Here is a 16981-nt window from a genome sequence, read left to right as displayed (position 1 = left end):
GAGGAATGACCAACAGGTACAGAGAAAACTAAGCAGATGAAATAAAATAAGGAAATTATCACCTCTAGGTGATACATAGATATATGTTTATATATATACTATCTATAGATATAGACAGAGAAATAAATGTAGATATATACTATATCAGCCCAAGAGATACTGGATAGGGTTTTCAATGTTTATTTGTGTGCATATATATCACTGTATATCGTTCCTTCTCTCATTGCTGAGGCTAAGACTTCTAAAACTATGTTGAATAGTAGTGGTGAGAGTGGGCACCCTTGTCTTATTTCTGACTTTAGAGGAAATGCTTTCAATTTTTCACCATTGAGAATAATGTTTGCTGTGACATTGTATATATGATGCATATCTATAGATAGATGTATATATCTATGCTGCTGCTGCTGCTAAGTCGCTTCAGTCGTGTCTGACTCTGTGCGACCCCATAGATGGCAGCCCACCAGGCTCCCCCATCCCTGGGATTCTCCAAGCAAGAACACCATTTCCTTCTCCAATATATCTATAGATATGTATAGATATGTATATATAATATATATCTATCTAAATCTATATCTGGGCTTCCCTGGTGGCTCAGCTGGTAAAGAATCTGCCTGCAATGTGGGAGACCTGGGTTCAATCCCTGGGTTCAGAAGATCCCCTGGAGAAGGGAACAGCTACCCACTCCAGTATTCTGGCCTGGAGAATTCCATGGGCAGTAGAGTCCATGGGGTTGCAAAGAGTCGGACATGACTAAATGACTTTCACTTACCTTCAAATATATATCTGTATATCTATATCAGATATATAGATATGCATATATATACTATCCATAGATATGTATATAGATATTATGTATATTTATATATAAATAGTATAAATATACCCATATATATAGATAGTATGTGTATATATATATATAGGAGAAACTAAGAAGAGTATCTTGTTACTTTTGATAAAGGCTAACACATTTGAAATACAGTGGTAAGTTGTATCTTAGAAAAGCAAGAAAATTCCAGAAAAACATCTGCTTCTGCTTCATTGACTATGCTAAAGCCTTTGACTGTGTGGATCACAAAAAACTGTGGAAGATCCTTAAAGAGATGGGAATACCAGACCACCTTACCTGCCTCCTGAGAAATCTGTATGCAGGTCAAGAAGCAACAGTTAGAACCAGACAGGAAACAATGGACTGGTTCCAAATCGGCAAAGGAGTACATCAAGGCTGTATATTGTCACCTTGCTTATTTAACTTCTATGCAGAGTACATCATGCGAAATGCTGGGCTGGATGAGGCACAGGCTGGAATCAAGATTGCCAGGAGAAATATCAATAACCTCAGAAATGCAGATGACACCACCCTTATGGCAGAAAGTGAAGAGGAACTAGAGAGCCTCTTGGTGAAAGTGAAAGAGGAGAGTGAAAAAGCTGGCTTAAAGCTCAACATTCAAAAAATGAAGATCATGGCATCTGGTTCCATCATGGCATATAGATGGAAACAATGGAAACAGTGACAGACTATTTTCTTGGGCTCCAAAATCACTGCAGATGGTGACTGCAGCCATGAAATGAAAAGACGCTTGCTCCTTGGAAGAAGCTATGACAAACCTAGACAGTATATTAAAAAGCAGAGACATTACTTTGCCACCAAAGATCCGTCTAGTCAAAGCTATGTTTTTTTTAGTACTCATGTATGGGTGTGAGAGTTGGACCATAAAGAAAGCTGAGTGATGAAGAATTGATGCTTTTGAACTGGGATATTGGAGAAGACTCCCGAGAGTCCCTTGAACAGCAAGGAGATCAAACCAGTCGATCCTAAAGGAAATCAGTCCTGAATATTCATTGGAAGGACCGATGCTGAAGCTGAAGCTCCAGTACTTTGGCCACGTGATTTGAAGAACTGACTCACTGAAAAAAGACCCTGATGATGGGAAAGATTGAAGGCAGGAAGAGAAGGGGATGACAGAGGATGAGATGGTTGGATGGCATCACTGACTTGATGGACAGGAGTTAAAACTTTCCAGGATTAGCTCTTGGATTGGAACCTGAATTTTAAAAGAGAATACCATGGAGTCAGCTACCTAGGTAGAAGCTGGGACTAGATTTGTTATTATGGGGGCTGGGTAAAAAGAGATGAATGAAGATATTTCTATGAGGCTTTGTTTGCACCAGATAAATTGTTTAGAATCCTGTATATTTGTATTATTTCCCATCTGGAGTATAAGTTCATTCAAGGTTTTTAGAAGTATCTTCTTCATACTCAGGCAATGTATAAAGCTTCATATATGATTTAATGCTGGGAAAGACTGAAGGCAAATGGAGAAGGGGGTGGCAGAGGATGAGATGGTTAGATAGCTTCACTGATTCAATGGACATGAATTTGAGCAAACTCAGAGAGATTGTGGACAGAGGAGCCCGGCGTGGTACAGTCGCAAAGAGTAAGACACAACTTAGCAACTGAACAAAAGCAACAGATTTTTATTGACAGTAATGTAGTTTACTTTGCTATGCTTGAAAACCTATACTCAAATTTTATTCAAGTGATTTCAGGAATAAGAGCTATATTATTTTCCAGATGATTTTTGAACCCTGTGACTGCCCAATCTAAGTCATTCAGGCCAAAGATAAAGAATTTTAGGATATTTTATGCTAATTCTATAGATTATAAACTTTGAAGATCATGGGTGTTCAGTCTGTCTAAGCACCTCACATGCACAGAGGGAAATTTAAAGAATGCAGTTGATGGTGATGTTGGTGATCTCAACTCATGGCTTCAGTTGGCCTATACAGAAACAGTCAACCGTTCTCTTACCTCTTGTGAAATTACAACGTGTATTTTTCTGTTGAATACTTATCAGAAATGTTGCAGTGCGAAAGCTATAAGCGAAGGATGATGGCCGTCATGTCCTTAGAAGTAATCTGCTTAGCACATGATGAATACTGGAAATGTATTTTGGATGCAGGTGATGTAAAATCTATCAACTATCTTTTGCTCATGCTATTTTATGCAGAGATATGCCCACTAACTTTAAAACGTATTTTTAATTGTGAAGAAAACTTTTCAGTTGATCTTAAGTTTCTATTTTTCTTTTTTTCTAAGATAATTCCCTTTACCTGTAAACCTTGAATTTTATATTTCAAGTGAAAGTGGCACAGGACTAAAAACTATATAAAGCTCATTTCTCTAAAACTTTGCAAGCTTAAAAGTTATATTAAATTAATTTATCATACTACCCGTATGTTTACTTTCACTTAAAAATTATCCCTTTTCTCTATTTGTACACTTTATTTATAAAAATAGCAGTTACAGGATCAGGCCTGGGTCTGTAACTAGCTCTGAATTTAGAACTTAGACTGATTGCTTACTTTTCTGTATGCTTAATTTCCTCATTAGTAAAATAGTTGCTACCTCATAGGATTGTTTTGAGAACAGCACTACCAATTATAACTTTCTGAAATGATGGAAATATTCTATCTACACTATCCATTATGGTAGCCATTACTCTAATGTGAATATTGGGCTCAAATGAGATGCTTCAGAAATATTGATTGATTGAATAAATGAATGAATGAAAAGGTTATAGGCAGTCCCCTAACATGTTCCTAAAAACAAGTACAAAAAGTTTTTGAATAGTGTTTTTCCTTCACACTAAACCTAAGTAACAAGCATCCAACTGAAGCCATATTTTCTATGTTCACCGTGCCCACTGACTTCTATCTTTGAACCAATTGTTTTCATTTTTCACGGCTACTTATATAAAATATGGGTAAAATATAATAAAGTACTCAAATAATTGCATATACCACTGCCACGCAAAGTTGATGCGATAACCAAAGTGAACTCTACCATATGGTAGTGCAAATACTTTATTTTTCAATTATCTTAAGCCAAAATTCAGTGTTTCAAAGGTGGCTTAGTGTTGCCAATATGAAATGTATGATTGTGTGCTGTGTGAAAATCCAATGTGTGGACAATGAGAACTGCCCATACTATAGACAAGACAGAAACGTGCATTGGTGTGGTTTCAAATGATAATTTTATAAATATTTCATCAAATTATTTGCTAATTGTTTATATGGCAATGCCCATAAATATTAAGTCTATCATGATAAATTGGCTACAAATAGTTACAAACCATGCTCTTTCTTGATCTTTTCATTGTAGGCACCATTCCTGCATTAATCAATCTATTAAAAGGCTCCAAAATAAAATTACAGTGCAAAACAGTTGGGTTATTGAGTAATATCTCAACCCACCCAAGTATAGTGCATGCTTTAGTAGAGGCGGGAGCCATTCCAGCTTTGATTAACCTACTGGTTTCTGAGGAACCTGAACTACACTCTCGCTGCGCTGTCATTCTATATGACATCGCTCAACTTGAAAACAAGGATGTTGTTGCCAAACACGTAAGCTCTTTTCACAGAACATCATTTTGACTGAGTGACTCTCTCATATGGAAGCTAGAAAGATGCCCTTTTCATTCTGCAGTGGCCCTCATAAACTCCCAGGGGAGAATTCCAATCTCAGTGAGGATGCAAAGAGCAAACCAGCCACAATACCATGAGTACCAAAGTGAACAAGAGCAAGAACAAGAGCTCTGTGCCCAGAACAGGCCCAGTGAGGGCTGTGTGTCAACCCTGTCCTGAAGTCCCGCTGTTTGATTTTATTTCATTTCCCCCCACCCAGTCCTACCCTCCTTGTCTCTTGCTATGTTTTTGGCCTTATTTATTTTTGTGTGGACTACTGTTTATCTTTTATATCTCTTCACATCTTTCCTGGGCTTTTCCAACTCATTTCACTGCCCCTTGTCTCAAAAAATCTTCCCTGAGCCCTGCTGTCTCTTCTGTGCACCCTTGTTTTATAAAGGTGATGGCCTAATATAATTTTTTCACTGATAGTATCAAAATCATTTTCAGTTAAAGTTTTTCGTATACTTTGTGATATATTTTTTCTGATGAGCATTCTTTATCTGTCATAAGTTCTTTCTATTTTTTCTCTTATAATATGTTTGAACAGATCCCGTTCTAGGTCCTTTTTGATCAGTACTCAGCTTGAATCCGGAGAAGGCAATGGCACCCCACTCCAGTACTCTTGCCTGGAAAATCCCATGGATGGAGGAACCTGGTAGGCTGCAGTCCATGGGGTTGCTAGGAGTTGGACACGACTGAGCGACTTCACTTTCACTTTTCACTTTCATGCATTGGAGAAGGAGGTGGAAACCCACTCCAGTGTTCTTGCCTGGAGAATCCCAGGGACAGGGGAGCCTGGTGGGCTGCCGTCTATGGGGTCGCACGGAGTCGGTCGGACACGACTGAAGTGACTTAGCAGCAGCAGCAGCAGCAGCAGCTTGAATGAGATACGTTCTTTCTAATCTAGCTATTTGCAGGAAATGCATGTGGGAAAGAGCCCAGGTCCATGTTCTAGGCTACAAGAATATGACATAGGCTGCAGGGTTGTATGCATGGGACCTTTCAGCTTTGCTTTCCCTTAGCTGACAGCGATACAGTACCCATCATGTCGTTTCTATTTCCTCCACAGTGTAAAAATCTGTCTCTTTCTTTTTATCTCACCAATAAGTCTACTTCTTCTAAATACCTTATCAGTATAATTCTTTATTCATCCTTGCCTTCCTTAACTCTCAACACTTTATGACTAACTGGTCCAGGGAAGATCCTGTTGCCATCCTCCACGCCCATTCCTATTGTTCCAGACAGGGAATTGTGTGTGTGTGCATTTTCCTTGTCCCTTAAAGTAGAGCCATTTACTTTAGAAAACTGTGTTCTGCCAGTATTTCCTGTAGCCAGTGGCCATGGGAAATCTCTCTCATCTCTGTTGGTTCGGTTCAGTTCAGTTCAGTTCAGTCACTCAGTCATGTCCGACTCTTTGCGACCCCATGAATCGAAGCACGCCAGGTCTCCCTGTCCATCACCAACTCTCGGAGTTCACTCAGACTCATGTCCATCGAGTCAGTGATGCCATCCAGCCATCTCATCCTCTGTCGTTCCCTTCTCCTCCTGCCCCCAATCCCTCTCAGCATCAGAGTCTTTTCCAATGAGTCAACTCTTCACATGAGGTGGCCAAAGTACTGGAGTTTCAGCTTCAGCATCATTCCCTCCAAAGAAATCCCAGGGCTGATCTCCTTCAGAATGGACTGGTTGGATCTCCTTGCAGTCCAAGGGACTCTCAAGAGTCTTCTCCAACACCACAGTTCAAAAGCATCAATTCTTTGGCGCTCTGTTGGTTACTCATAAACATTTATTATCATTTAGCATTACAGATGTCTCCTAGCTTTATTGAAGATAATGTTACACCTCTGTTTCTTGTCTTGTTTAATATTCTTTCATTATTACTGCTAGTAGGGAGAAGTGCCATCTTTACTCCACTTAAAATTAGTAAACTATATTTACATTTAAAAAGAATATTTTGTGTTATATAAATATAACTGCCAATTACCAGTGCAATGTATACAATGACAGATATTTCCAAATGGGCATTGTATTCAATTGATATTACTCAGTTGTTTCACTTTTAGACACTTAAATGTTACAGTGAACTTGCAGCCTCAAATTATTTTGGTATAAAGGAAGCTATTTGAAAATATATTTATAGGAACTCCCCTGGCTGTCCAGTGGTTAGGACTCTGTACTTCCAATGCAGGTTTGACCCCTGGTTGGGGAACAAAGATCCTACATGCTGCATGGCACGGCCAAAAATGAGAGAAAATATATTTATAGAATTCTCACCTTAAAATTAAAGCTCAAGACATGCTCAAAGTTGTGACAACTGTCACTTAATGTACCATAGCGGTACACACATTTGTTTATGGGCAATTGTTCTGTCCTAAATAAGCAGATATTTATATCAAGAAAGATTATAGACTTGTGTTTCTAAATAAAGATGGCAGACCTCCTAAATAAATTTGATTATAATTAAATACTATTTTATTTTTAGAATGGAATCCCAGCTCTGATAAATCTCTTAAACTTAGACATAGAAAGCGTGCTAGTAAATGTGATGAACTGTGTGCGGGTCTTATGTATGGGAAACAAAAATAACCAAAGAGCAGTGAGAGACCATAAAGGCATCCCATACCTTATTTCATTTCTGAGTTCTGACTCAGGTAAGTCTCTATTTCTATATATTTTAAAGTGACCAGAAATATTAAGTGAAGCAAATAAAGGTTTGAACTTGTCATTGATGAATAGATGTCCTGGATTTAACTTAGGATAGATCTAGACATGTGTAATATAACTTAACTTCTGAAACACTTAAATTTAAACCACTGGATTTATAAAAGGAATTGATTCTCAAAGCCATTACGTATAAAAATGTTGAACTAGACATTTAAAAAAATGGAAACATTGGCACAAGTAATAAAAATAATGTAGTTAATATGCCCAGGGATGCCAGTAGACGTCTCCTTAGATGAATAAGACACATTTTGATCATTGGAAGCTATTTTTCAGGTTACATAAGGACTTTAGATTTGTTGTGAGATATTGGATATCAAAATTCAAGATAAGGAGGTAATTAGGCTAATTGTCAGGCTCTGAAGTGCATATAAATACCAAGAACACCAGAAGCTATGAGGCAGTTTCTGCAGCTACTGCAAATGGTCTCTTAGACTCTGTCAGAATTTTCTCATCCCAATGAGCATACACGTAACAGTGTGAACTTCAAGTCTGTGGTTTTCCCCCACATATGGGGAGATAAAAATTGGGAGAAAGCAGGAGGAATAAAAAATTGGGGAAAAGCTTGTATGTTTTCCTTCCTGCTCAGTTTATCATCTTTTTTTCTATTCTAGCTCTCTAAGAATGAATACAGAATAACTATGTTGGCTATAATGTAAGACAAGGTTATGGATAAGGGGTTTGTTGCAGAAGGTTTTCTTTTACTTTAGTACTTCAAATTAAGCAATTATCATCTAAGAACTTCTTTCATGTAGTGAAATCATTTGAAAGTTCTTTTCCTTTGTTACAAATTCATAAAGTCATTTGGAATATATTCACCTGTCTCCCCATTCTGCCTAATTCTCTGAATCTATTTCTGTGTATTGGGTAGGTTGGAGAAGTGGCCTCATGTAGGAGATGTCCTATGGAGTCCAGCCTCAGGCTACCCTCTGGCCATCAGACCTAGATGCTCAATACAGCCCTTATGTGGGCTGTATGCCCCCTCCTGTTGTAGTGGGGCCAGCTACTGTAGGCACACTGGTGGGCATGGCTGGCCTCTGGTCTCGTTGGCTGAGAGGCCTTGCCTTGTGTAGTTGCTATGGGCAACTGGCGGGCAGGGCAGGTTCTGATGGGTAGCTAGTTGTGAGGCCTGTCATTAACTGGTACAGGCAAGCTGGTGGAAGGGGAGGGGCAGGCCCCTAGCACTGATAGGCTGCTGCTGCTGCTAAGTCACTTCAGTTGTGTCCGACTCTGTGCCCCCATAGAGGGCAGCCCACCAGGCTCCCCCGTCCCTGGGATTCTCCAGGCAAGAACACTGGAGTGGGTTGCCATTTCCTTCTCCAATGCATGAAAGTGAAAAGTGAAAGGGAAGTCACTCAGTCGTATCTGACTCTTAGCGACCCCATAGACTGCAGCCTACCAGGCTCCTCCATCCATGGGATTTTCCAGGCAAGAGTACTGGAGTGGGGTGCCATTGCCTTCTCCAACTGATAGGCTAGAAGGAGGATTCCAAAATGTGCCCGCCGGCATCAGCACAGTGGAGGGAGATCACAGAACTAGCTGTCTCTGTGTCTCATTCCCCTGTGGAGTGCCAGCTGCCTCCTGCTTCCCCTGGAGGCTCTCCAAGATGAGCAAGTAGGTCTGACCCAGGCACCTTTCACACTGCTGCCTCTCTGCACTGGGCCTCCGAGCATGTGAGATTTTACATGCACCCTTTAAGACAGTTTCAGTTTCCTACAGACACATGAAAAGATGTTCAACATAACTAACCATCAGGGAAACGTGAATCAAAACCACAGTGAGGTGTCACTTCACATCTGTCCAAAGGGCTGTCACTGTAAAGACAGCAAATAACAAGCGTTGGCAAGGGTGTGGAGAAAAAAGAACTCTGGTGCACTGTTGGAGGGAATGTAAATTGGTACAGCCAACATGGAATAGAACTAACAAATGATCCAGCAAATCCACTTTTAGGTATTTGCACAAGGAAAACTTAAAGGCTAATTTATAGAGATCAAAGCACTCTTATGTTCCATGTGGCTCAGCTGGTAAAGAATCTGCCTGCAATGCGGGAGGCCTGGGTTTGATCCCTGGGTTGAGAAGATCCCCTGGAGAAGGGAAAGGCTACCCACTCCAGTATTCTGGCCTGGAGAATTCCATGGAGTGTAGAGTCCATGGGGTCATAAAGAGTCAAACAGGACTGAGCGGCTTTCACTTTCATGTTCCATGCAGCATTAGTTACAATAATGAAGATATTGAAGCAACCTAAGTGGCTATTGACAGGTGAATGAATAAAGAAGATGTAGTATATTTACACAGTGGAATAGTCACAGCCACAGAAAGAATGAAAGCTTGCCATTGGCAACAATATGGATGGAACTAGAGGGTATTATGCTAAGTGACATAAGTCAGACAAAGAAATACTGTATTCAGTTATATGTGAAGTCTAAAACTGAAAACAAATGAACAAACAAAACAAAAAGTAGATACAGAGAAAAGAGTGTACTTTTTCTCTTGTAGATACAGAGAAAAAAACTGTGATTGCCACAGGCAAAGGGGTTTGGGAGTTGTGTAAAGTAAGTGAAAGGGATTAAGAGGTACAAATTTCCAGTTATAAAATAAGTCATGAGGCTGTAATATACAGCACAAGGAATGTGGTCAATAATATTGAAATTACTTTGTATGGGAATAGACAGTTACTTTTTGAGGTGGTAGTTTCTATACATCTGAAACGAACATAATATTGTATGTCAACTATACTTCAATTTAAAAAAGAGAAAAGGGGGAAAAGTGAAAATGAATCTACCATGAATGTATTCAGTTATTCCAATAATTCCTAGGACTCTATGCTAAGGGGAAAAATATACAGACAGGAAGGAAATGTGCCAAGATTTTTCCTAAGCATTGTTTAAAACAGTGAAGAGTTAGAAACAACCCATTATTTTTAAACATGTAAATGTTTAAGGAAATGTGAGACATGCATTAATGGAATATTTAGGAGACACTGAAGTTCATAAGGAATGGGAGAAATTTTTTTTTACTGGTAAATTAAAATGCAGGATACTGTGTTTATGTACAACTGTGTTAAGTACAACACTATCCAAAGTTATCTATGGCTTCCCTGGTGGCTCAGATGGTAAAGAATCCACCAGCAATGCAGGAGACATGGGTTCGATCCCTGGGTTGGGAAGATCCCCTGGAGGTGGGCATGGCAACCCACTCCAGTATTCTTGCCAGGAGAATCTCCATGGACAGAGGAGCCTGGTGGGCTGCAGTCCAGTGACTAAGCACAACGCTATCTATATTTATATAATCTATATTATATATTTACAAAAATAGTGGATGATATTACATGGAATGTTTGTGCTTGGGTGGTAAAGTCTGAAGAGTTTTATTTCTTTTTTTCTTTATTTTCTAAATTTTCTAGACTCTATAAACTTGACTTTTAAATATGGAAAACTAGTGATATGCTGCATGCTTATATTCCTACTTTTTAAAAGATTTATTTAACTGGTTCTTGAATTCATTTGAAGATGTGTTGACAGCTGTATCTTCTGTTACAATTGCTGAGGTTGCTCGTGACAATAAAGAAGTTCAGGATGCTATGGCTCTGGAAGGAGCCATTCCTCCTCTGGTGGCTCTGTTTAAAGGAAAGCAGCTTAGTGTCCAAGTGAAGGGTGCAATGGCTGTGGAAGCACTGGCAAGTTACAACCCTGCTATCCAGAGAGCGTTTCTAGAAAAATCATTGAGTAAATATCTTTTAAAACTTCTCAAGGTAGGAATTTTATTACTTTTCATTTTTCTTAAAGTATCCAATATTGAATTTAAATTAAGTGAAAAGAAAACTAAAGCCAATTCTAGAATAAACGTTTTATTAAACGCACATTCCTGTGGTATTCAGTAAATCCTCATTGACTGAATGGAATATTTTTTTTTATAGGCATTTCAAATAGATGTTAAGGAACAAGGAGCTGTAGCGCTTTGGGCCTTGGCAGGACAAACACTGAAACAACAAAAGTATATGGCAGAACAGATTGGATACAACTTTATCATAAATATGCTTTTGTCACCATCAGCTAAAATGCAGTATGTTGGTAAGTTATGTTCTGTGCATAAATCTACACAATACAGAACAGGACTTTGGAGGGTTAGACATGTTTCTTGCTTTTCTTTGTCAGGAGGTGAAGCCGTCATAGCTTTAAGTAAGGACAGCAAGATCCACCAGAATCAAATATGTGAAGGGAATGGGATCGCACCACTGGTCCGATTACTAAGGATTAGTAAAATAGCCGATGGCACGCTGCTGAGCGTCATCAAAGCAGTGGGGTCCATCTGTATTGGTTTGTAAATTTATTCTCAGTTCTAAAAATATTAGTAAGGTACTACTCTTCCTCTCTATCCCTACTGTTGCAGCCCTTAACCATATCTAATCTGTTATTATAATATTTTTATTTCTCAAAGACCTTAATGAGTAGAGCTGATGTAATTAAGCATAGTGTATCAGTCTTGCTTTGAATTCTGGTTAGAATGAGAAATGAGGACCATGAGCCTTGGCTCTTTTGACTTAAAGCAATCTCTTATTTTTAAGTTTAAGAGAAAAATATTTCTTATTTTGAATCTTAGGAACTATATGTTTTCAAAGATATAGAAGTGTTTCTAATGCTGCAGCACATTTTTCTATTCCATTCTCTTTGCACAGAAATTCTTTGTTTATGTAGTGGCCACCAGGTCTTGCTGTTCCTTTCTTTGCAAAGGAATTAACCTTTCCATAAACACACATATTTCTTCATTAATTAGGCCTTTACTATCTCCCAGCAATGTTTTATAGTTTCCAATGTACAATTCTTGCACAATATTTTGCCAATTTTATCTTAGGTATTTCATATAACATGCATGCAACACTCCCTACCTCAGTGCCTGGTGCACCCGGCACTCAATACTTGTCTGTTGAATGAAGAATATTCATGTAATTATTGCTTGTGTGCATCCCCTGGTGGCCAATGGAAAAGGGGAGTAGGAAACAATGAAAGAAAAGTGTTCTCTGCTGCTCTTATTCCCTCAGTTCAGTTCAGTTCAGTTCAGTCGCGTCTGACTCTTCTCGACCCCTTGAATCGCAGCACGCCAGGCCTCCCTGTCCATCACCAACTCGCGGAGTTCACTCAGACTCACGTTCATCGAGTCAGTGATGTCATCCAGCCATCTCATCCTCTGTCGTCCCCTTCTCCTCCTGCCCTCAATCCCTCCCAGCATCAGAGTCTTTTCCAATGAGTCAACTCTTCACATGAGGTGGCCAAAGTACTGGAGTTTCAGCTTCAGCATCATTCCCTCCAAAGAAATCCCAGGGCTGATCTCCTTCAGAATGGACTGGTTGGATCTCCTTGCAGTCCAAGGGCCTCTCAAGAGTCTTCTCCAACACCACAGTTCAAAAGCATCAATTCTTTGGTGCTCAGCTGTCTTCACAGTCCAACTCTCACATCCATACATGACCACAGGAAAAACCATAGCCTTGACTAGATGGACCTTTGTTGGCAAAGTAATGTCTCTGCTTTTGAATATACTATCTAGGTTGGTCATCACTTTCCTTCCAAGGAGTAAGCAAACAAAAGTGTTCTCTGCTGTTCCTATTCCCTGCTCCTATTCCCTATTCCCTTAGTTGCTTCAAACTTCAAGCACCGGGTAATAGTAAGTAGGTGCTTTCTCTTCATTGTTCCTAAAGGGGCCCGATCTTGTACTTATATTTAAGTATGTAAACCCACTGTATTTGTAGTGTGGCATTTATTGGTAAAAGAACAAATTTTAAATTGTTCGTTCATGTCCACTAGAAAGATGATTTGAGTCTCTTAATTGAGATTAGAGCTGCAAATTAAAGTAGTATGCTTAGAAGAAGTAAGATTATCTTTTTAGTATGAGTATTTAAGGAATCCAGAAATTTTAACCAGGTGATTACTCAAGTTATTTTTATAAAAACAAACTTTTAATGGAAAACAGTAGCAGCTATAAGCTGAAGTACCTTGCACGTAATTATTTTTTTAAATAAATGATAGCTATTACATTATTATTCCCTGATAGTCCAGCACTTCTAATTTCTTAGTTTTGTGACTATTAGAAAACTGTTCTAACAGTAAATTTTCCAGGATTATTCACTTTGCCTTTTAAAAAGTTAATTAAGGTAAAACAGTGTCAATAAAGCATTTCCTTTTGTAATTTACCAACCATATTATGCTAGGACACATTGAGAACCAAACAGATTGAGCTATGTTTGACTGTAACATTTCCAAGATGGAAAAAACATTATCTCATTGAGATGTGGGTTCTTACAGGTGTCGCTCATACAAGCAATCCCATTAGTCAACAATTTGTTGTAGATGAAAATGCCTTTCCAGTACTTATTCAACTACTGAGAAGTCACCCTTCTCCTAATATTAAGGTATATACAAGACTTTTGTGTGATATGGTAAAAATTAACATAAATGACTTTTTAAAGAATAATTTTTATCTTTAGGCAAGCTAAGAAGTATAATAAAAATATCTAACCTTTTAAAGCAAAATCCTAATTTTTTTAAATTTATTTTTTCATTGAAGGATAATTGCTTTACAGAATTGTGTTTTTTCTGACAAACACAAAATCACAAAATCCCAGAAGTTTTAAAGAAAACCGTTGCCATAGGAAGAGGTTTTGTGGATTCTTTGATACTTCAAAAGTAAAAAAAAAAAAAAAACAAACCTGAATTCTGGGGAATTGGGTTAATTTTCCTATCTAGATTTTAAGACTAGAATGTCAAAAACAAAAATATGAAGGAAATTAAAACCCCTTTTTAAAGTGAAAAAAATTGCTACAAAGATAGTAGCAAAGATATTACTAAATTTTATTAAAATGTGGTTTCTTCAGATTTAACGAGAGCCTTAGTCTTCTGTCCTTACTTATCAAAGAAGTTTTATTCCTCAGATATTTGATTATTCATAGAATTTCTTCCCTTCTTCCTCAGATACTGGTTGCTAAACCTGGGTGGGGATAAGGAGGATGTGTGATTTATGTAGTAAAATTTCTCAAATATAAATGAATCCTGTCCGTGTTTACACCATCAGAACAGCCCTACCTTCCACCAAGCAACCTGTGTTGGCTGGCAGCAATACTTTTCTCAAGGGTGGACACTGCTAGGAATTACTACGAGTTGCTGAAGAGTCATTCATTCTTCTATTTACTTCTAGTTAAATGCCTTTAGTAAAATGACATTCACATGTATTAAAATCCTTTACCAAGGTTTTAGAAATTCAGGACATCTATACTTGGCCACACAAACTATAATGACAAAAATTTATTTTCTCTTTAAAATTTGGTAAGGGCTCTGCTGGAAATCAGAAAATTAATATAACATATGAAGAAAATATATAAGTAAATATAGCATGATTTCTTTTAAGGAAGGTGTTTGTTATTTTGCTATCAGAAAAGATGTTATATGTTATCTGGCTTTTCTTGCCATGAAAGAGATTATGTCATTACATATGTTGATTAGGGAAACAAAGAGGCACATGTTAGCACTTTTTGGCTTGAATTATATGTAAAAACTGCACTGACTTTCCGGAGAAGGCAATGGCAACCACTCCAGTACTCCTGCCTGGAAAATCCCATGGACGGAGGAGCCTGGTAGGCTGCAGTCCACGGGGTCGCTAAGAATCGGACACGACTGAGCGACTTCACTTTCACTTTTCACTTTCATGCATTGGAGAAGGAAATGGCAACCCACTCCAGTGTTCTTGCCTGGAGAATCCCAGTGACAGGGGAGCCTGGTGGGCTGCCGCCTATGGGGTCGCACAGAGTCGGACACGACTGGAGCGACTTAGCAGCAGCAGCAGCACTGACTTTCAAAGTACAAATAAATTTCTCAAGACTAAGGAAAATGACATATAGAATACATTTTTTATTTAAAAATGTACATTTTCATGGCAAAACAGTTTACTTCAGTTGCGTCTATATTTAAGCATATATTTTCAATGAGTTGTTAAACTTATTAAAACAGAACATAAATATTTAACATTTTAATACTTTTCCTCAAGTAAGATTGTATAGTAAATATTTTGCAATAATAATCATGCTTTTCAAATTCACAATGCTTTTTATAGAAATCCATGGTGTAGTACTTAAAAATTTGTCTACTGAGCCCAGTAATACCAAGGTTCATTAACAGTCTCCTTAAAGGGCTTCAGAATGTGCCTTAAACAACTCCAGAACCAGAAGAAGAAAACTTCCTCTGGATTATTCCCCAATGCTTTGCTTCAGTTGAAAGCATTCCATTAGAGCATTATATCTCAATGGTCAGTAGCTAACAAGCACCATGCTAGGAAATTTAAAAAAAAAAAAATTTTTTTTTTTTTTTTTTTTAGATGTAGAAGGAATGCAGCTATGCACTTATGATAAATTTCTTCACACGCACTGCAAGCCCTGGTTACCTCCCCATGTGCCCTCACACGGACCTTTGTGGTTGCACAGTACACAGAAAGATTGTTTTCTCAGCTGTTAAAAATTATGAGGGGGATTTTTCCAGAAGTTGTAATTGCCACTCTCTAAATACTAGTCAGAGAAATGGAATTAATGGTATTCTATGGTATCTTTGAGTTGGTATATCCTATATAAATATCTGAATGATGAAATGTGTCATTTGATAAACCATGAGTGAAAAATATGTTTCTGAAAATTACATATGTAGGTTGAAGTGGCATTTTCCTTGGCATGCATTGTCCTAAGGAATGATCTCCTACAGAAGGAATTACAAGAAAATGAAGGATTTGATTATGCTGATGTCCTTTATCTTCTTCACTCAGAAGATAAGGTAATAACTTTATGAAATGTTAGAGCTCATTTAGAAGAAAATGATTTTTAGACTACATCCTTAAAATTTCATTTTTTCATACAATATTCAAATGTATTATTTTAAAAATGTAAAATATCTTTGGTCGGTTGTTAGTTTGTAATGATGTAATAGTATTGTTCCATATTTTTCATAGTTGTCTTATTTCATCTTTGAAATGTAGCCGTTTTAATGCTTGGTGACAAGCCAAAAAACAAATCTCTTCTGTCCTGGATGCATCAGATTTCAACTTAATTTTATGACCTTTCAATCTTCAGTCATCTACTTCTTACCCAGTATTCTAGAGTGGTGGTTCTCAAACTACTTGTGATAAAGGAATAGCTTTTTCCCCAGCAATCTGTTATGAGGAGATAATTTTAAAGCAACCAAGCTGTAAAATTTGAAATAATTTTAGACTTTCCATGAATCTGCAAAAATAGTACAGAGTGTTCTGAAAGTACACAGCTTTCTTGGCTGTCAATCAGGAAATTAACATTGACACAATACTACTAGCTAATCTGCAGGCTTCATTTAACTTTTGCCCGTTTCTCACCAATGTCCTTTTCCTATTCCAAAATCCAATGCAGGATCCCATATGGCATCTAGTTATCATGTCTCTTTAGTGTCCTTTAATCTGTGACACTCAAGTCCTTTGCCTTTCATGACTGATATTTTTGATGAGTCCAGGCCAGTTGTTTTCTAGAAAGTCCCTCAATTTGAGTTATCTGCTGTTTCTCATAGTTAAACTGAGGTCATGCATTTTGGTCGAGAACACCATAGTCTTCACTCACTTTCCCAGTGCATCACTGCAGGGAGTACACGATGTTGATGTCTTATAACTGGCCGTGTTAACTTTGGGTGCCTGGTTAAAGTGGTGTCTCCATATTTCTCCCTTTAGTTACTGTTCTTCCCTTTGTAATGAACAAGTATTTGGAGGTGAGTGTCTCTGAGACTATGCAAATACTGTGTTA

The 16981-nt window shown here is 38.0% G+C and overlaps 1 protein-coding gene across 10 annotated transcripts in view; it reads left to right on the top strand.

The window, feature by feature from the left end:
- Positions 1 to 16981, top strand: part of ANKAR (ankyrin and armadillo repeat containing) — a 54414-nt gene that overhangs the window by 25989 nt on the left and 11444 nt on the right. For all 10 annotated transcript variants that reach the window (XM_061432921.1, XM_061432896.1, XM_061432914.1 and 7 more), the window contains 8 exons: positions 2856 to 2960; positions 4163 to 4404; positions 6950 to 7118; positions 10698 to 10939; positions 11105 to 11258; positions 11343 to 11504; positions 13485 to 13591; positions 15870 to 15992. In XM_061432921.1, the coding sequence (XP_061288905.1) occupies positions 2856 to 2960; positions 4163 to 4404; positions 6950 to 7118; positions 10698 to 10939; positions 11105 to 11258; positions 11343 to 11504; positions 13485 to 13591; positions 15870 to 15992 (1304 nt within the window). The remainder of the gene's footprint in view (positions 1 to 2855; positions 2961 to 4162; positions 4405 to 6949; positions 7119 to 10697; positions 10940 to 11104; positions 11259 to 11342; positions 11505 to 13484; positions 13592 to 15869; positions 15993 to 16981) is intronic.

This window comes from Bos javanicus, chromosome 2 (genome assembly GCF_032452875.1).
Source record: "Bos javanicus breed banteng chromosome 2, ARS-OSU_banteng_1.0, whole genome shotgun sequence".
NCBI classification, from domain to species: domain Eukaryota; kingdom Metazoa; phylum Chordata; class Mammalia; order Artiodactyla; family Bovidae; genus Bos; species Bos javanicus.
This window is presented reverse-complemented; position numbering and strand designations above follow the sequence as displayed.